Here is a 24,078-nt window from a genome sequence, read left to right as displayed (position 1 = left end):
CGCTGCAAGTCCTGCCTCTCCCATCTCATTGGTTTATAGAAGCAGGTACCCACGTGCCATCTTCTCATTGGTTATACCCACGTGGGTGATTGAAAGACGAACTCTGTTGCCGGTCAGTGTAGTAATACTATTAAAGTTTAGATGCCAATCACCATATAAATACAAAGATGAAAAAGCCTGGAAGGAGGAGAGATGACTAGAAATGATTTGGTTGACCGTTTTATATATATGAATAAATTGTCAGAGTAGAGGACCTTGTGCATTTCAGGTAAAATAACTCAATGTTTATATCCAAGGACAAATTAGCTAGCAAGTGCAAGTTAACTAAATTGCCATAAATGTTTAATGCTTTTTGACCTGTTCCCAAATTAATGTAATTGGTTCAGAGGTTGTTTTGATATTTTAACCTGCGTGTCGTGATCGCGTTTGGTGTATTGGGGGACAAAAAAATTCATGCACGATGGAGCACGCGCACAGCCGGTTTAGGCTCTGTGTTTTGTTTATGTACACTGCCGACTTCAACTGTAGCTGGTTCAATGAGCCAGTAACTCATCCAGTATGTATTGTCATTTCACAGAATTTGTTTTTTGGACAGAGGCAATTGATAAATGACACTATAGCCAAAGCGCTTATTCAAGCATTTGTTTAAGCATTAAATGACCTTGAAAGATTGTGATTTGATCAGGTACACCGTCTAAAGCCGTTACTTTTACCCAAAGTCAACCTTCGAGAGTAACAAGCATTCAACTGGCAACACAATGCATTGGGAAAGATGGAACTGAGTCCATCTACATGTATTAACACTAACTTGGTACAAACATTTTTATTTAAATCTAAATATTTGGACCAAAACAACTTAACAGTCTGATGCAGATACACTAAACTACCTTTGAATGGATTCATTGAAGCCTGTTTTTCTATATCTTTATCAGAACGTAGGCAAAATAATTCTAACATCGAATACATTAATAAAAATCAACAGAAGTGACTCCCATTTCATACAGTCTTTTCTGACGAGCGTGAGCTCTTGAGAAAGAAATACCACAGTTGGAGTACGGAAAATCCTTTGTGGTGGCGGCATCGTCCACCTTCAAATCCAGGACTTCCGAGTCAAAAAAAGCAAAGGGGTGCATCAGTATGTGGGTGATGGACAGAAATGGCACACATTCAGTTTTAAAACAGTCCAGCAGGAAATAGGTGCGCAATGGACATTGGAGGCAGACAAAAAGGGGGCAGAGACAAAATCCTCAGCAAACCAATTTCAATCTTGCGTAGTCTTGAAGCTTTATGGAGAAAACTTTTTGGCTTGTGCTCGAACCCTTTTTTCATATTCCACTCTGTTTTGGCTGAAATGAAAGAGATGGAGGCATGTTACGAGGAATGGGATATTTCCTGGAAATATCAAGTATCAACTAACAGCCTTGCAACAATGTTGGCAAACAGCTAGACAAACCATTGGCCAGGATAGCCACAAGCTAATGAGAAGATTTTGCCAGCAGCTGTGTATATCCTATTCCGACTGACATTTGACAAACCTTTCACTTTATTAAAATATCTACTGGCTCAGACCCACCAGTAAATTGTATACGCCTCAGCTTGTGCAGGATCCTGGATATTTGGTTCATTTAGGAGCTCTTGGATTCCTAACAATATCTGTGGATGAAAACAAAGTATAAATGGCAATTTGTGTAAGCAACCTTCCATGGCTTCAAATCAATTTCACCTAATAAGTAACCACTATGAAGCCATGCTGCCCTCTGCAGCAAAGCCGTTTACAGTGCAGTCAGAAGTCACCTGTATACACGAGTACAGTTCTCATCCACACTGAAGCAAAGATCTCATCTAAATGTAGCCACTCCATACACATTTGGACAGTAAAGCTAACATGTTAGTCTCTATAGCCCAGCATTTTGGATTTGAGATCAGTTAAAAACATTTATTTAAGTAGGCAAGACCGTTATGAACAATTCTTATTTACAATGACTGCCTACACTGGCCAAACCCAGACGATGCTGGGACAATTGTGAGCCACCCTATGGGACTCCCAATCAGAGCTGGTTGTGATACAGCCTGGATTTGAACCAGGGTGTCTGTAGTGACATCTCTAGCACTGAGATGCAGTGCCTAAGACCGCTGCGCCACTCAGGAGCCCAATGAGGTGACAGTACAGAATGTCACCTTTTATTTAAGGATATTTTCCTACATCCGTTTTACTGTTTCAAAATGTATTAGTGAATTATGGTTAGTGAGGTTAGAGGCACAAAGATCATACCTCTGAAAAATGCTAATCTCCTGTTATTGGTAATGGTGAGAAGGTATCATGTTTTGTTGTAGCCTGACTGGAATCATTCATGACTTCTTAAATCATGGCATTCTCGGGATTCATTTACAAGTGTTCAAAAACCTCTACACTCCTAGATAAAATTACTCCAGTCATCAAATCACCATTCAGTTCCTATTTGTCAAAACAAAAACAAACTGCAAACTAATCAAACGAGTTAGTCACAAACTTGATGTTATCAGTGTGTGCAAGGAATATAGGCCAAAATACTAAACCTGACTACTTTGATACACTACATACTATTTACCAAGAGGGTGGTCATCTATATTTTTCTTTGCTGTCTATTTACCTCCACAAACCGATGCTCAACGATCTGTATAGGGTCATAAGCAACCAAGAACTCATCCAGAAGCAGCGCTCCTAGTGCCTCGGGATTTTAATGCAGGGAAACTGAAATCCATGACAATTTCTACCAGCATGTCACCTGAGCAACTAGAGGCAAAAACTCTCAACTTTACTCTCTACATGGATAAGCATACAAAGCTCTCCCTCGACCTCCATTTGGCAAATCTGACCACAACTTCATCCTCCTGATTCCTGCTTACAAGCAAATATTCAAGAAGTACCAGTGACATGCCCAATATAGAAGTGGTTCGATGAAGCGGATGCTAGGCTACAAGACCGTTTTGCTAGCGCAGACTGATAAAGTGCTGGGATTCATCCGATGGCAGCGAGTAGTTTACCACATCGGTCACCGGCTTCATTAATAAGTACAGCGATGACATCGTCCCCAGTGACCGGGATGTACATTAGGGCTGGGCAACATATCAAATTTATGTTTAAGCACCATGTTCCAAATGTCTATTGCAAGAATACATTTATGAGCGTTTGTCTTTAGGGTCTTCGTCTCCTGTGCGCCTTCCCACTTGCAGACACCAAACCTCTCCCCCGCCAATCACAAGACAGAAAGGTCCTCTTCATCTCTGACAAGCAGTTTGAACTCGCCATTTGCATTTTGTCCCAAAAAACACAATAAAAAATTATGTGGTCACCGAAATACATCGAAACCATTTTACTGTAATAGAGAACTTATCCTTTGTAACGATAACCTTATGTCTCAACTCCCAAAATGTAGAACAGAGCAGGAGTGTCAACGAATAGGATTGTGGAAAATTAAATAATCAGGTTGTCACGTGCAGCATCACATTCCACTAGCAGAATTTTAGCCAGACTTGTGCTAGCTGTCTAGTCTTATAAATGTGCAATGAACATTACAAAGACATCTATATAAGGAATTGGCATCCCATTCTCATTCTGAGAAATAAGCATCTTATCCAGGTAGGCCACTTGATTTCAACATCTAAACAGGCTGTTCAAACAGTTAAGACAGACAGGTGTATACATAAAATTCAACTGTTCTGCCTTGTTAACAACCAAAGTTACAAGTTGGCTAGACTTTAAATAAAGATGTACTAAGATCTACTCACTAGCAGGTCAGCTTGAGACCTGTGTTAATTTGCTATACTGCCTGATACCAGAAGTTTGACATCAGTGGATGTGCATTGTTCTAGTTAAATTTGTAACAAAGGGCATTTTCATAGAGTTGAAACCCAGATCAGGTTAAATGGGTAGGTAGCATAAACGTAACCACATGTAACCTATGGATTTGTATTGGAATATGCATCAAAATTCCCTTACTTCTGTATTGAGTTATTACATAAAACTGATCGGAATTCTAAATGCATTACAAAGCCACAATTGATATCACTCATGACTACTGGTTTCAATTACATTTTCTGCCAACTTACAAGCAAACACTTTATGAATGTAAAGCTACAAATTAGCTTGCAAGCCAACTAGCCCGCTATTGTTAGCACTAATAGCCTGCTAACACATTAGCACTGCCAGTAGGTATCAACCAGATGCTGGTGGGAGGAGCTATAGGAGGACAGGCTCATTGTAATGACGGGACTGGAATTAATGGAACGGTATCAAACATATGGACACCACACGTTTGATTACGTTACATTTTTCATTCCAGCCATTACAAATGAGCCTGTCCTCCTATAGCTATTGGGTAGTAGATAACGTTACCCAGATGGAAATGGCTAGGTAGCAGCTGTCCTCCATACGCCGTTCGTGGTATTCCGAAGACATCCAGGAATTAAACGCAAAAGCTATGTTTTCAGTTATAAGTAACCAGCTCTAGACTACAACTAAGTTACTCTTTCCACACTTGGATGAGAAAAGTCATGCTTCCTACCCTTAACTCCCTAATCGATGTCAGTGCACTCACAGAAAACGAATTACATTTATTTAAAAAATAAAGACCATAAAATCTGTAGTTGAAGCTAGAGATTGTTTATCCACCGCATCCGCTGATGTCGCACTTCCACATTTGTGGTGAGCGCTAGAGCAGTGTTTGTCAGACCATGAGACATACCAGAAATCGGTCTTCTCACAAAATAGTCTGTCGCATCCAAATGGTTTGGCCTAAAAACTATGACCCTCACAAACACGGTGGCGTTCTCCATTTTGCACCAAGTCTTGGGGCTCCTCTGAAGTCGGTACAGCCGATCTGCCAACTTCTGTCTGTAGCAGACAAACAGTTTGGGCTACACTAATATGACCCTTCTGTGGAGAGGTGAGAAGCTTAACACCTCCGACGAACCATCAGTCAGTGTCAATACAGGACTAAGACCAAATCCTATAACACTAGCTCTGAGGCTCGTCGCTTGAGGCAGGGCTTGCAAACTATCAGATTACAAAGGAAAACCCAGCCGCAAGCTGCCCAGCAACTCAAGCCTACCAGATGAGATAAATGCATTCCATGCTCGCTTTGAGGCAAGCAACACTGAAACATGGATGAGAGCACCAGCTGATCACGCTCTCCGTAGCCATTGTGAGGAAGACCTTTAAACACATTAACATTTACAAAGCCGTAGGGCCAGACGGATTACCAGGACGCATACTCAGGGCATGCGCTGAACAGCTGGCAAGTGTTTAAATGGACATTATCAACCTCCCTGACCCAGTCTGTAACACCTACATGTTTCAAGCAGACCACCATATCCTTGTGACCAAGAACAAAAAAGGTAACCACTCCAAATGACAATCACCCCGTAGCACTCCTCTGTAGCCATGAAACGCTTTAAAAGGCTGGTTATAGCTCACAACACCATCATCCAGACAGCCTGGACCCAAACCAACTCATACCACCCCAAAAGATCCACGGATGAGGCACTCCATTGCGCTCCACACGGCCTTCTCCCACCTGGACAAGAGGAACACAAACTCAGCAAAAAAAGAAAACGTCCCCTTTTCTGGGACCCTGTCTTACAAAGATATTTGGATTTTTACAAATTAACTCCACAGATCATTGTACAGGTTTTAAACACCGTTTCCCATGCTTGTTCAATGAACCATAAACAATTAATGAACATGCACCTGTGGAACGGTCGTTAAGACACTAACAGCTTACAGACGGTAGGCAATTGAGGTCACAGTTAAGGAAACTTAGAACACTAAAGATGCCTTTGCACTGAATCAAAACACCAAAAGAAAGATGCCCAGTGTCCCTGCTCATCTGCGTGAACGTGCCTTAGGCATGCTGCAAGGAGGCATGAGGACTGCAGATGTGGCCAGGGCAATAAATTGCAATGTCCGTACTGTGAGACGCCTAAGACAGCGTTGCAGGGCGACAGGACGGCCAGCTGATCGTACTCGCAGTGGCAGACCACGTGTAACATCTGCACATAATTGGTATATCACACCTGCGGGACATTTACAGGATGGCAACAACTGCCCGAGTTACACCAGGAATGCACAATCCTTCAATCAGTGCTCAGACTGTCTGCAATAGGCTGAGAGAGGATGGACTAAGGGCTTGTAGGCCTGTTGTAAGGCAGGTCCTCACCAGACATCACCGGCAACAACGTCACCTATGGGCACAAACACACCGTTGCTGGACCAGACAGGAATGGCAAAAAGTGCTCTTCACTGACGAGTCACGGTTTTGTCTCACCAGGGGTGATGGTCGGATTCGCGTTTATCGTCAAAGGAATGAGCATTACACCGAGGCCAGTACTCTGGCGCGGGATCGATTTGGAGGTGGAGGGTCCAACATGGTCTGGGGCGTGTGTCACAGCATCATCGGACTGAGTTTGTCATCATTGCAGGCAATCAACGCTGTGCGTTACAGAGAAGACATCCTCCTCCCTCATGTGGTAACCTTCCTGCAGGCTCAGCCTGAGATGACCCTCCAGCATGACAATGCCACCAGCCATACTGCTCGTTCGATGTGTGATATCCTGCAAGACAGGAATGTCAGTGTTCTGCCATGGCCAGCGAAGAGCCCGGATCTCAATTCCATTGAGCACATCTGGGGACCTGTTGGATCGGAGGATGAGGGCTAGGGCCATTCCCCCCCAGAAATGTCCGGGAACTTGCAGGTGCCTTGGTGGAAGAGTGGGGTAACATCTCACAGCAAGAACTGGCACATCTGGTGCAGTCCATGAGGAGATGCACTGCAGTACTTAATGCTGGTGGCCACACCAGATATTGATTTACTTTTGATTTTGACCCCCCCCCCCCCCCCCCCATTGTTCAGGGGAACATTATTCCATTTCTGTTAGTCACATGACTGGGACTTGTTCAGTTTAGGTCTGTTGTTGAATCTTATGTTCATACAAATATTTAGACCTGATTATTTTCAGCAAACTTAACATTTGACAGTGATGACGTTTCTTTTTTGCTGAGTTTGTGAGAACACTGTTCATTGACTACAGCTCAGCATTCAACAGTGCCCTCCAAGCTCATCATTAAACCGATATCCCTGGGACTGAATACCTCCCTCTGCAACTGGATCCTGGACTCACTTACAGGCCGCCCCTAAGTGGTAGGGGTAGAAAACAGTCACGCTGACGTCAAAACAGGGGCCCCTCAGCGCACAACTCTAATCCATCCTTAGATTTGCTGACAAATGGCAAACCATTGTATGTGATCAGGCCTATAGGAGTTCAGAGACCTGGCAGTGTAGTGCCAGGACAACAACCTCCCCCTTAACGTCAGCAAGACAAAGGAGCTGATCGTGGACTACAGGAAATGAGGGCCAAGCACGCCCCCATTCACCTCGACGGGTCTGTAGTGGAGCAGGTTGAGAGCGTCAAGTTCCTGGTCATTTTACAGCCTTAATCTAAAATGTATCAAATAGTCCCCCCCAAGGTACATACAATACCGTTTAATGACAAAGCAAAAACAGGTTTAGAAATTTTGCAAATTTATTTTCAACTATTAAACTTTGTTGAAGCACCTTTGGCAGTGATTACAGCCTCGAGTCTTCTTGGGTATGACATGCAAGCTTGGCACACCTGTATTTGGGGAGTTTCTCCCATTCTTCTCTGAAGATTCTCTCAAGCTCTGTCAAGATGGATGGGGAGGGTCGCTGCTCAGCCATTTTCACGTCTCTCCAGAGATGTTCGATCGGGCTCTGGCTGGGCCACTCAAGGACATTCTGAGACTTGTCCCGAAGCCACTCATGCCTCGTCTTGGTTGCGTGCTTAGGATCATTGTCCTGTTGGAAAGTGAACCTCCGCCCCTGTCTGAGGTCCTGAGCACTCTGGCTCAGGTTATCATCAAGGATCTCTGTACTTTCACTGTTCATCTTTGCCTCAATCCTAACTAGTCTCCCAGACCCTGTCGCTGAAAAACATCCCCACAGCATGATGCTGCCACCATCACAATGCTTCACTGTAGGGATGGTGGCAAGTTTTATCAGCCCAGATAATCTTGTTTTTCATGGTCTGAGTCTTTAGATGGCTTTTGGCAAACTCCAAGCGGGCTGTCATGTGCCTTTTACTGAGGAGTGGCTTCCGTGGCTTGGCCACTATACCATAAAGGCCTGATTGGTGGAGTGCTGCAGAGATGGGAGAACCTTCCAGAGGGACACAGAGGAGAGGAACTCTGACAGAGTGACCATCAGGTTTTTGGGCACTTCCCTGACAAAGACCCTTCTCCCCCGATTGCGCAGTTTGGCAAACTCTAAGAAACGTCTTAGTGGTTCCAAACACCTTTCATTTAAGAATGAACCTTCAACGCTACACATTTTTTGGTACCCTTCCCTAGATTTGTGCGAGAATCTTGTCTCGGCGCTCTATGGTAAATTCCTACCTCGGATTGGTTTTTGATCTGACATGCACTGGAGACAGTTGTGTGCATTTCCAAATCATGTCCAATCAATTGAATTTATTACAGGTGGACTCCAAGTTGTGGAAACAGCTCAAGGAAACAGGATGCACCGGAGCGCAACTTCAAGTATCATAGCTAAGGGTCTGAATACTTACGTAAATAAGGTATTGTTTTTGTACAAATTTGCAAACATTACTAAAAACCTGTTGTGCTTCGTCATTATGTGGTATTATGTTGAAATTACTGATTTTTTAAAATCCATTTTAGATTAAGGCTGTAACGTAACAAAATGGACAAAGTCCAGGTGAATGCACTATCTACGGCAATTACCTCGTACCCCTGCACATCGGCTCTACTGGTACCCAATGTATATAGCCAAGTAAACATTACTCATTGTGCATTTATTAATACTTTTCTAGAATTTCTGTATCTTTCTCTATTTTTGGAAAGGGGGACTAGATACAGAGTGCTTTCATTTCTAAATGTTTAAAACAGATCTGTATAAAAAATACACTCAATTAAAATGTGACATTCTGTACCGTCGCATCATATGAAACATTTTCTCAAATCCAAAATGCTGGAGTATACAGGCAAATTTTTTATATTAGCTTCACTGTCCAAATACAGAGGGGAGTGTATATTACTATTCTAGGGTTATAGGCAAAGAAAAAGCTACAACCAGAGAAGGGGTCTTGGACGAAAGCTCTTACTTGTTTGATAGTGATTGCTGGCCTCCAGTCTTTGTCCTCCTCTAAAATCGATAGACAGACTGTACCAGAGGGATATACATTTGGATGGAACAAAGGGGGCTCAAATTTGCCTGCCAAGAGCGGAGAAAATATCATTATTAGCACAATATGGAGAAAATTCCAGATGGCACTTATTTGCAGTTCATTAAACACCGTGATTTTCAATAGATATCTCCCTCTATCCACACTGAGGTTGGAATAATACTGAACATTATGATAACGCCCTTTTAGTATAAGAGCGGTTTGAAAAGACACTGAAATTTCAGCCTGTTTTGGTGGGATGTAGTTTCAGCCTGCCTGGTAAATGTGTTAATAGACCAATAAGGAGAGTTCAAACAGCTGGTTTTCTGTTTTCCCCCTACCCACTCACACCACCAGTCCTAGCAAAATTCTCTTGAGAAATTGCTCTTCACAGAAGCTATTTTTGTTTGTTTTCAATTAAAATGGCCAACAAGGCAAGAGTAAACATGTCATCCCCCACTTATAATGCAGCGCCCCCTTGGGGCAATCACCAATTTTGTAAGTGACAGATCCATTTATCAAGACGCATCACTCAACCAAGTTGTGTCAAATGGGTCCCGTGGTGTCAGATATTGTGCGGGTTAGCTAGACTCATTTCCCTGAGCATGTGTGCCAAATTTCATCACTGAGTCACAGACAGCGATAAAAACATGTGCCCGTTAGAGCCACCATGTGGTCAATATGAATGCTCTTGCATATGTTAAGTATTGAGTGTTTGCAACATGCTTACCAAATTTTGTTACACTATGAACATGCTTGACTGACATATGTGCCAGACCACATCCACGTAATTTTTACGGCAAGTCAGTTAAGAAAAAAATTCTTATTTACAATGACATCCTACCCCAACCAACGCTGGGCCAATTATGCGGCGCCCTATGGGACCCCAATCCCGGCCGGATGCGATACAGCCTGGATTCGAACCAGGGACTGTTTGTGACGACTCTTGCACTGAGATGCAGTGCCTTAGGCCGTTGCGCCACCAATAGTGGCCATGTTTTAGGTACTAGTATGAAAAATATTGTGTTGAGACCTTTGGCCATAGATGCCATATCAAGTTATGGAGATAAGTCATTCAGTGCCATAAGAGTAGCATCTTAGGTATATCACAAATTTCTCGATGGCAGACCTTATGGGTCCCAGAGGCAAATTGGTTCCTTGTGAGGGACCCATGTGGCGAATTTCATGACTATGTCAAACGGGGTGAGGGGTATGATCTTTGAAAGTTTGCATTTTCTTGTTATAGGGCCACCATCTGGCTAATCAGTGTAATATTGTAAATGCTGGATCTCTATGGCAAGACGCATCATTCATATTTAACCGTTACCCAGAAATTATACAGATAACAGCTGCATTGGACTTTTAAAAAGAGAAAACGTACACTTGGGAGGTGAAGAAGGATAGTCATCCTTGAAGAGCATTCGGAGTTTAAACAAGCCCCCCTCCCATGGGGTCTGTGGAGAGAAATATAGCAAATTGGTCAACACTCCTTCAGTAACTGTAGTTATTCATAGTGAAGCAATGAGAATGTCGCACAACTGTGGTAATCAATTAACATTGGTTCGTCGGTCATCCAGCAGCTATACAGATGTTAGTACAGGCACCTCAGTGCATTTAATATTTCCTACAACCAATTAATACCCTGCTTAGTTGTATTAAAACAATCTGCTGTCCAGATTAAAAACACCATACAGTGCCAACTTATTAGGCTGCACAGGAGTGATTGCTTCCTCCAGTCTGAACATAGTGGTACCTACAATACATATACAGAGAAAGTTCTGCTCTCACTCCAGAGAGACTCTTACCCCTTTCTTTCCCGGGATGGCACACTCCCAATTCATTAAGTTCATTGTTCCATCTGGGTTTTTTGTTGGGACAGCAACAAACCCCTAGGGAGAGGGAAGCGATATTGTTCAACACGTTAAATGTCTAGCTCCATTAAATTGCCAACTACAGCCCTGCCCAGAATCAAACCTTAGCCCCCGACCCTCTATGGATGCGTAACTCAATGTGTTTAGTTGGCAGCGCTGCCCTGTTAACTGCTCAGTCACCTGTAACGTAGGCTATTTTATTCATTCCAACAGACATCAGTCCTCAGTTATGGAGTACGTGTTCAGATGTAGGCCTATGCCTGTGTTTGTATTGTCCCCCTGTAAGAGTTATGCTGGTGACAAATCCATTTTCCCACTTGGGATCAATACAGTTTACTCAACCAGGCCAGGGCAGTACAGCTATGCTTGGCATAGTGTAAAACATGTGGAATAGACTATACAGAAAACACATTTCCACAAGCAGGTCTTCCAAAATGACACATGCCTTAAAGAACCAGCTAGGCTTCTACACAAAAGGCACTGTTGACATGAAAATGGCTTCCACCCAAGTCCCTTGATACTCACAAAAGGATGGTCTTTCCTCCAGGCCTTCCTTTCTTGTGCAAGACGACTTAAGGCTATACCAGACATGACGACTCCCTAAATCAAAAACAAGAGATCAACAGTGGTGTACAGTTCTATTGAAATAAACAATGCAGATGTATTGCACAAGTTCGGCCCACAGATCAGTTGGTTTTCGTTTCTCTGGCACTTGATCAATTCATGTTACTAGTCTCTGGATAACAGCACAGCCAAATGTGGTGCTCAGAAAGCTCACAATGCTGCAACCACTTCAACTAGGTCACATCCACAGGTTCCAAGGGGCACAACCAGACACCTAGCCTAAATGTGTTCAATATGAACTCAGTCTTTCATATTGTTTTCAACATCATTGTAATGCAGCTTGTTGCTCATGTGTGTAGTAAAAGGTACAACTGACTTCCATTCAGGTAGGCTCTAAGTTCTCCTACACTCTTAGGAAAGGCGCAATCTGGTTCTTCAAATGTCCCCATAGGAAATCCCTTTGCAGAAACCATTTTGGATCCAGGAAGAACGTGGAACCTCAAAGGGTTCCCCTATGGGGACAGCCGAAGAACACTTTGAGCCCTTTTTTCTCTCAGTGTAATGTAAGCATTGCTTGCATTAAACAATCTAAAGACCAAACAAAAACGGAATAATCTGGTAGATACACTGGTGAAAATATTTTCCTTCACATTATCTGGGAAGCCTGGTTATTGTAGGTAGCTGGGGGCCCTGGTGTAGAAAAGCTATAGCAAATATTTTAACTCAACCAAGATGGACCACATTGTCAAATCCAATGGGAACAGATGAGTCATAGTGGGCAGACCAAGCAAGATGGTGGGCAGAGCCAAGCTAGCGAGATCCTATTGGTCAGTTCTAGCAGATATCTGAATAGTTCCGTTACGGAACGCCTACTCAACTGTGTGTGCAATAACTCAATTCGATTTTGCACTCCTAAACAGTGCGATTTTATAAACTTTGGCAAAGGCTAAAGTCTACCGATCTTAGTCCACTCTGTTCAAACAGATTCTAGTTTTGGGAAAAGAAGACTTGAGATGAAATGTTTCATCGATGAGAAAATGTGCAGAATATAGGCAAAAATCGATTTCGTTCCATCTTCTCCCACTGCGCGCCAGTGGGCTTCCTCTCACTACCATATTTGGTAGAGAGATTAAAAGCCAAGCGATGCTTCATATTTAAGAATCCAGTAATATCTGTCTCCTTGTGCCATCTGTGGCTATAGTATTGAAGCTTCATACCAGACTAACGCAACTCATTTTTTGAATGTGCCACTATCAATATGCTGACAAGAGTGAGACCTAAAATATAATGACAAGAGAAACTTTGGCATCAAGTTATAGGAATTAAACATTCTCACAACCGAGATATCTGTTGGATGTTTAGGTTATCACTCAACGGAATGGCACAAAGGAACAGCAAATGTAGCAAACTAGCATGTTCGCTATAGCAGCTTTTGATGACACACACATGCCACAAAGTATATGTTGATTGGATAACTTGTACAGCAGTAGTTACAATTGCAGTCTTTCTGTTGTCCAAAGCGAATATGCAACTCTGCGCAATGCTGGCACGAAAAGCCGCTAAACAAGTGTGCAACAGAGTGCGCAGCAGTCACATTTCGAGGCTAGGTTAGTTACATAGAAATTGAGTTTAGGATGCCTTCCCCCATTTAAATACATATCCAGCCGAGATAAAAGAACACGTGAGGTTTAAGATTAACGTAAATGCAGGTGTTTCAGTCTTCCATCTGAATAGCGTAGTTAGCTAACCAACTACTTTAGCCTAGCTAATAGTAGCAAGCCTTCTGGCGTTAGCTTCATAAACCCCAAACCCCCAAAAAACAACTTACACCGACTACGGATAAAAAACAAAACATTCTCAGTAGGCGACAAAGACTTACCTTCAGTGTGATAAAAATCACTATCTATATTTATAAAAGAACACTGGGGTAGCCCAATTTTTTTTAAATCTAACTCGAGACAAATCTAGCTAGGCTAGTGAAGTTTCCCTCCTGAAAAAAAAAAGTGAAATTTAGCCTAGGCTAAATAGGACCTGATTACTTGCTAGTGCCTGAAGACAATTAGCGCCAATGACTTAATATCACAATTAGTTCTCTACAAGGTGTTGCTTATTAAGAGTGGTTGTAATTAAATTTGCTACCATCCCAAATTATTATGAGTCAGCTATTTAACAAGAACAAACAAGACAAAAACATGAAACGTTGAATATTATGTGAACTATGTGGTGACACAACTAATACGATGAATGTATTATATTTTGCAGAAAATGCAAGGTACGGTGTATGTTGGTACAAATTATATGATAATTTAGAGATTCTAATCATGACTTTCAGGCAAAGCATTGGACAGCTATGCATTTAAAGAGACAGTACATCCAAAGTTAGGGACTGAGTGTAGCCAAAAGATTTCGACCCTACCATTATGCTTGTTTACACTGAGCTGCACTGGGGTCGGAACGCCGTCATAGTTCATTTAAGACACTGCAGAGTTGGCGCGAGATATGGGTCAGAAAACATACCTTAATACAGAAATGGGATATGTTACTGTATTCCAAATTTGATCTTCATCCAAACTGATACAACCAGAAGATTAAAATACTCTTGGTTTTCTTTTTAAAAAAGCTGCCTTTTTTCAACCTCATGCTAACTAGAAGTAGTTACAGCAGCCATTATGGAATTTTGAACAACAAAATAATTGATTGCACAGTCATCTCAAAATGGCTGCAGTAGCTACTGCTAGTTAGCATGAGGACAAAAAAGGGCAGTTTTTCAACAAAAAATAACAGTATTTCCATCTTCTCGATGTATCAGTTTGGATAAAGGTAACATTTGGAGTTCAGTGCTAGTAGAGCTCACCAGCTTGTAGTCCTAAAACACGGAAATTAGTTACAATGACGGTCTATCCTGACCAAACCCGGACGACGCTGGGCCACTTGTGCACTGCCTTATTGGACTCCCAATCACGGCCGGATGTGACGCAGCCTGGATTCGAACCAGGTACTGCAGTGATGCCTCTTGCACTGAGATGCAGTGTCTTAGACCACTGCGCCACTCAAAAATAAGTAGGGAAAGTTTAGGGTCTTGGAATAAACACAGAAAATAAGGTCTGAGGTGAACACTGGCTTAGGAGATCTGATACGTTTTGTTCTATACGATAATAGCAGTCCGTTAACATGACTTTTATGAATTATGAAGCCTTTGTGCTTTTTTTATAACATAAATTCTTAATTAAACATTTACAAAATGTGACGTTAGCTTATGAAGATTATCTCATAGAACAAAATATATAAGATCTCCTAAGCTTGTGTTTACCACAGACCTTATTTTTGCCGTTCATCCAAAACCCCCACAAAAACGCCATTTATATTCCTAATAGGCTTTGTCCAACAGACCACGGCGGAGTTAATGCCTACAAAAAGACACCATTAATATTTCTCTCTATACCCCATGTCTGCATTGACGTACGTTTTCTGACCCATATCTTACTCTGGCTCAGCTGTCTTAATTTAACCATGATAGCTTTCCATCCCCAGTGCAGCTCACTGTAAAAAAGTGTAATAGTAGGGTTGGAATCTTCTGGCTAGGACTGTGTGCAAAATCTTAGTTTATGACAATATTTTGGGGAATCGAGAGTATTTTCCTACTTAAATATTTCATTCTGTGTGGAAATAGATAATGATGCATTAATAAGCGTTATAGTAGCTGCTAAACATTATGATGACAATAATCACACTACTTCGTTTCTAACACATACAGATGATCCCTTCACAAACAAGGTTTGTTCACAAAACCTGGATCGTGTTTAGGAGGGTGCAACCAGAACGGAACTAGAACATCTTTGGTGCATCGTAGGCTACTGAAACTTTAGTGTTAGATTGATTGGCCAGAGTTCCTCGATGTTTTTCTATCTGAACGTTCTACAATGTTGTGCCACAGAGTTTCTAAACCCAGAGGCGCAACATCGCGAGACTTCCGGGAACGATTACGAAACAGACCAATCAGACCAGACCAGGGTTTGGGGTTTGAGAAGTCAATGAGAAAAGTGAAACATTCTTCCTTAGTTGTGCCTTCAGATTTCGAGAAAATGTAAAACCTAGATTCGAGCCAATGTCTTAAGTAGTGGAACATGTTTTTACTCCAACCTCGTGAAAGTGACAAACTGACAAGTTAATTTACACAAAAAACAACTTGATATTGAAGGAGTGCCTTTGACAGCATGTATATGCACAGTCTGGACCATTAGACCCGATGACATTGCCTACAAGTGTGATAGGGGATTTCTATAGAGTACCACCCGAGTGGCACAGTGGTCTAAGGCACTGCATCTGTGCTAGAGGTGTCACTACAGACCCTGGTTCGGGTCCAGGGACATAACCGGCCATGATTGGGAGTCCCATAAGGCGGCGCACAATTGGCCCAGCGTCGTCCGAGTTAGGGTTTGGCCGGGATAGGCCGTCATTGTAAATAAGAATTTGTTCTTAACTGACTTGCCTTGTTAAATAAATAAAGTATGAGTAATACCCATAAAGCCTAGTGGTCAAACAGAGAAATGGTTACAATTGTTTTTCCACGATTCATCTATCCCATAGGGGATTTTAGAAATACTTAAACTAAGGCCTGTGTTTCATGTAGGCTTACCCTGGCATGACATTTTGATAACAGTGTAAATCTCTCTAGGACAAGGTTACTTTTATCAATATATTACCCCCCAAAAATGAAACGCTAACTAATGTGGCTGTCATAAAGAACTGCAAATGCCATGACGATCTGGACAAGACTGCCGAATCGAAGCAAAGGTAAGAATCTCTGGATTATCTATCTAATGTTAGCTAAATGTAGTAATGATTAAATTGGCAACATTTTTTTAAATGGACAATTCTGTGAACGGTCTTGTGCAAGTTTTAAATGGACACAATACCTGTTAGCTAGAGATGACGTGCAGGAGCTTGCTGGGATTTGTAGTCTTGCATGATGTCTACTTTAATGCTAATTAGCATTTTTGTCAGATCGGAGAGAAAATCAAGCTGAATATACTGATAAAAGTCACCTTATCTGAGAGAGATTTACATGGTTATCAGAACATCACACCAGGGTAAGCCTTTTCAAAACACAGCCTTTATTTGAATTGTTTCTAAATTTCCCTATAGGAAAAATTAATATTGGAAAAAACGATTGGAACCATTTATCTGTTTAACCGCTAGGTTTTATAGGTATTATGACACCTCCACTTTGGGGCTCTATGAGTAACAGTTTCTGCCCATCTTCATACTGTACTGTTTGTGCACTACTGAATGGAGCTTTGTGTTTGAACAGTATTTCAATATGATTTAACTCTGTGATGGACCAAACTTGAGTCTGTCATTTGATATTTCTCTAACTAGGTAAGTCAGTTAAGAACAAAAATCTTATTTGCAATGATGGCCTACCAGTGTCTAAAGATGTTTAGTTATTAACATATTTCCTTTCAAGTGCACCCTTGCTCTATACAGTACATCTAACATATTGATGACAGAGCCATGTGGTTAGTATTTCTCTATGGCTCTGCAACAGTTTGTTGAAATACAATACAAGAGTTGAATTCATTACCATTTATTGATTAAATCCACCAGGTCTAGCATCACCATAATTTCCATTATCCCCAGTCAAAACATGCTATTACATGTATATAATATAGTATGTATACACAGTAAGCATAAAAAATATAAAAGACTTGATACTAATATATAGGAACAGCAGTGATCAAATGGAGCAAATAACAATTGTCTGCCTCTGTTCATTTTAAAAATACATTTAACGGAAAACTGGAACAATGTCCCTTTAGAAACCCATAGCAGCCTCAGAGGGATCACGTGTCTTGATAAGCATTCTAGAAAATAACGGTCAAACAGGAGCTGAAGTGTCACAGTGGAGTGAAGTGGTGTCCTACAGAGCTGAGGGCATGGTGGAAGGTGTATCAGGCCAAGCATGCAATGGCTGACACCCCCTTCTGTGTTTAAGAATCTGCAGTCAAAGGACACCACACTAGACACACATGGCCCACACTGTTCAGAATGTCTTCACTGTCACTGCAGGGTGGATACAAACAGTGAGCCCTTGTGGTTATGGGCATCACTACAACAGATTTCACATGCACTGTGAAGCCTCAGAGGCAAAAGAGGCACTTATCACCACAAGACAACTCAGTGACCAAGAAAAACTGCCCACGGAAAATGTTGGAAAACTATCCGTCTGTGTACTAGATAAATGGCTGACAGCAACTACCTGGGTATCTGGGATATGTAAACATAGTAATATACAGATGTTTAAACCAGCCAAATTAGAGCATTGTGTCAAAATGGCAAGGTAAGTAAGATCCGGATTATAAAACACTAGACATGTAAACTTTACCTTGATCAGGCAACAGGAGGGGTCCAATTGACCTTTACAGAGATTATAGCTTGTATTCCACTAGTTAAAGCCCTGTGTGTGTTAGGAAGAAATAGCATACACTGATAACACATCTGAATATTATTATACTTTCTCTACGTACAACTCCTCATAGATATGCATGTAGACTACCGAATTTCCTTATCCCTGACAAAAGAAATTCAGATTAAAGTTGAAATTCAGACATTGATTTGGTCATTGAACAAAGGCAACATTTTCCAAAAGAAATGTTTTCATATACTGACAATGTTAATGTATTCAATAAGTAGCTCAACCATCTACAAATTGAACCATGGTAATGACTACCGATTATAATATCCAATCTTTTCATCAGTACATGACCAAAGCATTTTATCTTAGAACTTGTATGATTGAAAACTGCCAGTTTGGTGTAATTTTGCTTGGTATACAGCCCTGTCAAAGCTCAATATAGTCAAACCGCAGAAGCGTAAGGATTGTGTATACACACACAAACAAGCAGATATGCACTAATTCATGCAAGAGACAAAAATGCTTTTCTTTCTCACGTAAAATGGAAAACAGGCCCTTTGCAACACCAGCCAATAACAGTCAATGTCATATGTCAATGTGAAAAAAAATGTGCCTATCAAATGGCTCTAGGTATAATGTCCTCTAAAATATAACAATGTGTTCCAGTTCCATAGTGGCTGCCTAACAGGTAACCCAACTAAAACACGCCAGAGTCCAGGGATGGAAGACAAGTTTTAGTCCTTTAACATCTGGCATTCCCTAACATCACTTCAACCTCATTATCATACAAGAACCCTGGTAGAAGTAGTAATAAGAATGTCCTCCTTCCAGAAAACTGATCATGTGCAGGTTGAAGGGATATTTGGAAGGGGACATAAATAATTGGTTTAAAGATATGTAAAAAATAAATAAACTGTCAATACAGTCTTCGCCTCTAACAAGACAGTATGAATCTATACAACTCCATATAAATAGTCTTAAATATTTAACTTTTAAAACATGCTTTCCAATTAATTTCTCAGAGGTTTGATTTTTGTATGTGAAGGACTGGCATAATGTAGTACGCACAGATGTTTGAAATAATGTCCCACCAGACAGTGCACACCTAATGCATCTTCCAAAACACTATTAGAGACCCTGAGTAAATGATGGACCAAGTTTAAATGCTGTGGACAATATGATAAGTGATAAGGCCCTTCTCTCTGTGTGAAAATCTACAGTCCAGTTTTACTATGTAGGCCCCAAAACCAAGTAATGCTATCGATTGCACATTTTGATTTGATGTCTGAAAGAAAAATGGTGTGTACAATGTATAGACTGCAGTTAGCCAGCTTCTTCAGCGTGCCATAACGCTCCTCAGAATGTGATGTAGTTTGTGTCTTTATATCTGGACATCATAGCAGGACGCAATCCTAAGAACTGAACAGCCTCTTCACATTCGAGAGCCTTGTTCTTGAAGAATCTGCAAAAGAAAATGGTCAGAGCAAAATAAGATGTTTAGGCCTATTTCATACTAAACATATGTTCCAAAAAACCTTTGACAAAAAGTACTATGAGTTAGCATTTAACAGGCAGGAAGAAGCCTAAAATGTTCGTTTTTTTTGAGGAACGGATTTTTTTTACCAGGAGACTGGAAAGCGGGGAGACTAAGGCAATGGAGAATTCCATGAACTGCAGAAGCTAGTGACAGGAGTTCATTAAATATTAAAGTAGTTTAAATCATTATCGAGGCATTACTCTTGTCTAGATAATGATTAGCGGGATGCTCTCTAGGTAATGGGCTCATAGGGATGAAGGGGCTCTTGGAGAAAGGTTTAAGGCCACAATGGCAGGGGTCTAAGCAAAATCTCACCCATTGTCCCCTTACATTCAAAGGTAGATACATTCATTGGCAAAATGTTTCTTTCAATCTTTGTACTTGTCCTCTGCAGGAAATGCAGCATGCAGAGAAAGGAATTGCAGCATCCATGACCAATAAAAAAATTATGCGTGCATTTATGTTAGACAAAGCCATGTGAGACAACATGTATACCAAACTTGGTGTAACTCACAATACATGGTTGTAACAATGGTGAGGACGTTGATGAAAGACGTTTTTGTTGCAGTGCTGGGATACTCACCTTGGCCTTTTCACTTGGTTCACTGCTTGTGCCGTATGACTGGTTATGTAGCTCCTTAGAGACAACACACAGGAACTCTGCCTGGTCTTCGTTTCCATAGTTATATGAGGAGCCAATACTGACCAACTGAGGGAGAAAAAAAGGGGGGGAACCAATGAGAAGGGAAATGTTTCTAAGGGACTACAGGAAGCATTCACACATGGGAAATCTAATATTTCCAACAGCTTGCCAGGCACAGTCAAAACAATGTAACAGATTACAGTAGACAATTTCTATTCTACTTTATGGATCTTTTTTTTTTTTTTTTTAAATGTCAAAGTAACAAACACTGACTTTTATCTAGGACACCTGAGCACTTTGAGCTGTTACATTGCTCATGAATGTTTAGTATCCCTTGGATTAGACCACAGGGTGAAATCTGTCGTAAAGGTGGTAGCTAATTCAAATAAACAGACTACACTATACAGTAGGTTCCCATTTTCACAAAGCTGCCACAAGCAGAATGCCTAACATTCTGTCACTTTGCTGGCTCCCAAAAAAGGAAACGTGAGTAGCAGCCTGAGCCCACTCATGAGTTCTCTCTGAGGGGAAGACCCTAACACCCTGCAAGTCTAGAGGGGGCTAGTAACAGAAATGCACCTAGTACAGGGTGTCCTCCTGAATGAACAGAAACATCCCCTTTATCTGCTGTTCCATAAACATCAGACAAAATCTAAGTCTAGCAACCTGGCCTCTGACAGAAACCAGTGTCTATTTGAACCAGACAACCATAGCTCCTTTCGCAGAAGGTCAGACAATTCAGACTTTCACAAAAATAAATACAGTACCACAATAACAGCTATGTAACCAAATTATGCTGCAAGGTTGTATTTCACAAGGACTACAAATGAAGACAATTATAGTATTTATGTTATACACTGAACTCAGCATCATCCGTGGACAGTAAATCAACCAACAAAGGTCAAAGTGCAGCCGAAAGGAACATTTCTAAAAATAGGAGGCAGAACACTCCCCAATCTCTTCCTTTCAAGATAATTACCTGCTCAAACTTCCAACCATCTGACATGGTGGAAACCATTTGTGTTAGCTCCTCTTCTTGGCACTGCAATACTCTGTAGACATGTTTTATAGGGAGCTGTGGAGAGAAAGAGGCTATGTTAATTCACATGCAACAGAGCAGCAAGTGCTCTCAATAGGCTACATACGAATCACCCATCCCCCCAGAGCAAAGCATAGCCAGTATGTGCCAATTCCTGACCTCATCTACCTGGCAAGGGTAAGGAGACTCTGGACTAATGCCAATACATCAACAAGACCTGGAAATCCCAGTAGCTTAAGCAGAGCTTGTGCCCAGAGTCATTGCAGTAATAGACCATGTAAACAGAGGTGATCCTTGGGAGGGAGCTTGCCACGGATGTGCCTATGGCCAGTAGTTAGAGGCCCCCTTTAATATCTAGAGCTCTGTATTAGTGATTACAACAGGACAGTCTCAGGGAAGAAGGAAACCACCCAGATAGCAATGTCAATTTTAGTCAAGCCCACACACCTGAACTGTTTTGCAGTCCCTCTCCCTGATTTTGTCTTTAATTAGCCTGATCAAAGAAGGGATATTGTAGAATTCAGCCTCTTCCAGTACACCTTGAGGGGAACAGAATGTATTTAACCAGTTATTAAAACCCCAATCATTGAAAACAACTATGTATGCTAATGAGAACTGCTGTGGTGTTAAATGTAATAAGTGTGATTGTTAGCGTGTGACGTGTTGGAGCGAAAAAGAAACGGCAACAAAGATGACAGAATGGCACAACTCTTCAGACATGTCTCAGCATATCCCAGAATATCCAAGACATTATCATCATACCTTCCTCTGCAAGGCCTCTATTGAGCACCAGTTTCCCATGCCTCAGGTAGTTGAGCACTGGACCAAAGTACGTTGGGTCCCGGTCTATCAAATAGGCACCCGTTTCATCCTGAAGAAAGAGAAGTCGATAACAATGAGAAAAGCAGACAATCGATAACAATGAGAAAAGCAGACAATCGATAACAAATCAGGGGAGATACCATTGACGATTTTTGTACAGTGACAAACATCGAAACAGAACTGTGCAATCGCATAATAAGAAAATAGCCAATCCATGGATACAACAGCTCTGTGTCCAGAGCTTGGAGCAGCACCAACATGGGGTAACTGACATTTAGCAGGTCTCATTATCCCTGAAGAATCACCACAGCGGCCTTGCTTCAGCCTTCACACACACCATCATTAGCAAGAATCAATACAGAGGGCAGAGATACATCTCCTTACCACATTACATTGGGCACATGAACATTACAGATATTGGAGACTTTCACCTCAAATTCAAATGAGGAATGCTAATCAGCATAGTTTCGTAAATATCCTAGATAACTTTGGGATGAAACTATTCTGCTGGGATACTGTGAATCTTTCAGAGCCCAAGACTCATTGCAACTGCATCTGTATCTGTATGACCGAGCAAACTTGTCTTGTAAGGTCTTTTGCCAGCTTTTAAATGTCATCCTCCTGTTAAATGATGCATGGTGACCTTTGAGGGTTGGAAATCAGGATGGTAAACACGTTCAACTTGTGGATTATCATACTTTCTCTTACAAGGGCAACGCTCCTTCTCCAGATTGGGCTCATTTGCACAATTGTATATTATAAGCCCAATTATTTACACAAATATATATATATACACACAACTTGTTGGTTTTGTCAACAATGTATTCTATGGTCCATTTGCGTGTAGGCGTTATTCTGATATTCACCAGCTAGATAGCTACAGTAACAGTTTGTGGTTGGCTGGATAACTAACTTGCCTGTTAGCGAGATGACAGATACTAGTACTGTACTATATAACTTCCACGAATGTTATCTATCTTAGTACGAGTAGAAACGTGCTGTCTTCCAAATTAATATTTGTTAGTTAACTAACGTTACTGTAGATCTGTAGTCAGGAGGATTATCCAGATTAAAAACAGGAAAACAAACTAACGTTAACGTTATTTAGCTAGTTAGTCAAGTTCTTTGAGAGTTAACGTTGGTCAGCTGAACTAACTAGCCTGTACTAGTAACGACATTAGTAGCTAACGTTGACCATCTAAATTAGCTATCCGTTTGGCTTACTTCCTGGCTAAACAACTAAAATAACTAGCTAACTAGTTAGTACATCGGTCTGGATATGCTAACTAGGTAACGTAAATTAACGTTAGAACATTCACATGATGTGTAAAACAGACAGAGGTTAGCTAGTTAACATTAGCCAACTAGCTAGTAACGTTAGCTAGCTAGACAGATATCCGTACCTTGTCAGAGTCGAGGTCGGGGTCGGCCTGGCACAGACGGTACAGGAACGATTTTGAGTCTCGGCACAACGTTTGCCTCGTAGTGAGAAAGTATGTCCCACCGACATTCAGACGGACCCATTTGGATGCCCCGATCCCAGGTGATTGCATTCTCTGTTCCGGAGACAGGGCGGGACACTGGTCAACTGAGCCGCTTAAGTCAGGGCTCTTCTCCGCCATCCCAGTGCCTCTAACCTGGATGCGTCCCTAGCTAAAGTTACAGGAACTGAGTTGAAGCGGGCCGGGAAACTGGGCCAGGCATAGTCATGAAGTACGGTAATCCAAGTTTGACAACCCCCACCCACCGGTTTCCACAGTTTTTTATTATACATCCGTCAGATTCCACAGTCAAAATTGGCTACAAATGTTTTATTTTTTGGTCTTCATTTAAGGTTAGGGTCAGGCATACGTTTAGCAGTGTGGTTAAAGTTAAGCTTAACTTTAAAATAACATTTGAAGATAATAAATTGTAGAAATGGGCGGGGTTTATAACTTTGTGGCTACTGAA

The 24,078-nt window shown here is 41.5% G+C and overlaps 2 protein-coding genes across 3 annotated transcripts; both read right to left on the bottom strand.

The window, feature by feature from the left end:
* Positions 1–627: 627 nt before the first annotated feature.
* On the bottom strand, positions 628–13,687 carry LOC139565457 (SUMO-conjugating enzyme UBC9-B). Of its 2 annotated transcripts, none has more exons than XM_071385820.1 (7): positions 13,552–13,687; positions 11,634–11,708; positions 11,043–11,126; positions 10,619–10,691; positions 9,178–9,287; positions 1,574–1,653; positions 628–1,346 (listed from the first exon to the last, which is right to left on the bottom strand). In XM_071385820.1, exons 2-7 carry the CDS (start codon positions 11,697–11,699, stop codon positions 1,286–1,288), a joined length of 474 nt encoding a protein of 157 aa, XP_071241921.1. In that variant the 5' UTR covers positions 11,700–11,708; positions 13,552–13,687; the 3' UTR covers positions 628–1,285. The 2 variants fall into 2 exon arrangements, with proteins under 2 accessions (XP_071241921.1, XP_071241923.1); XM_071385822.1 differs by having other exon boundaries at positions 9,178–9,236.
* A 3,556-nt stretch (positions 13,688–17,243) lies between these two features.
* Positions 17,244–23,967, bottom strand: LOC139565460 (BTB/POZ domain-containing protein KCTD5-like). Its single transcript, XM_071385827.1, has 6 exons — positions 23,532–23,967; positions 22,069–22,177; positions 21,754–21,845; positions 21,247–21,342; positions 20,208–20,333; positions 17,244–19,549 (listed from the first exon to the last, which is right to left on the bottom strand). Exons 1-6 carry the CDS (start codon positions 23,748–23,750, stop codon positions 19,520–19,522), a joined length of 672 nt encoding a protein of 223 aa, XP_071241928.1. The 5' UTR covers positions 23,751–23,967; the 3' UTR covers positions 17,244–19,519.
* Between the last annotated feature and the right edge of the window lie 111 nt (positions 23,968–24,078).

This window comes from Salvelinus alpinus, chromosome 36 (genome assembly GCF_045679555.1).
Source record: "Salvelinus alpinus chromosome 36, SLU_Salpinus.1, whole genome shotgun sequence".
Classification (NCBI taxonomy): Eukaryota; Metazoa; Chordata; class Actinopteri; order Salmoniformes; family Salmonidae; genus Salvelinus; species Salvelinus alpinus.
The sequence above is the reverse complement of the archived record's forward strand: the minus strand, read 5'-3'. Positions and strand labels throughout refer to the sequence as shown.

Excerpts from the sequence above, each read along its gene's own strand:
- LOC139565460 (XM_071385827.1), bottom strand. The coding sequence starts at position 23,750 with ATGGCGGAGAAGAGCCCTGACTTAAGCGGCTCAGTTGACCAGTGTCCC. Across the intron at positions 21,846-22,068 it reads TAGAGGCCTTGCAGAGGAAG|GTGTACTGGAAGAGGCTGAA; the intron begins GTATGATGATAA and ends GTTCCCCTCAAG. Across the intron at positions 21,343-21,753 it reads GGGACTGCAAAACAGTTCAG|CTCCCTATAAAACATGTCTA; the intron begins GTGTGTGGGCTT and ends TTCTCTCCACAG.
- LOC139565457 (XM_071385820.1), bottom strand. The coding sequence starts at position 11,699 with ATGTCTGGTATAGCCTTAAGTCGTCTTGCACAAGAAAGGAAGGCCTGG. Across the intron at positions 11,127-11,633 it reads GGAGGAAAGACCATCCTTTT|GGGTTTGTTGCTGTCCCAAC; the intron begins GTGAGTATCAAG and ends CCCTCTCCCTAG. Across the intron at positions 1,654-9,177 it reads CAGCAATCACTATCAAACAA|ATATTGTTAGGAATCCAAGA; the intron begins GTAAGAGCTTTC and ends TTTCATCCACAG.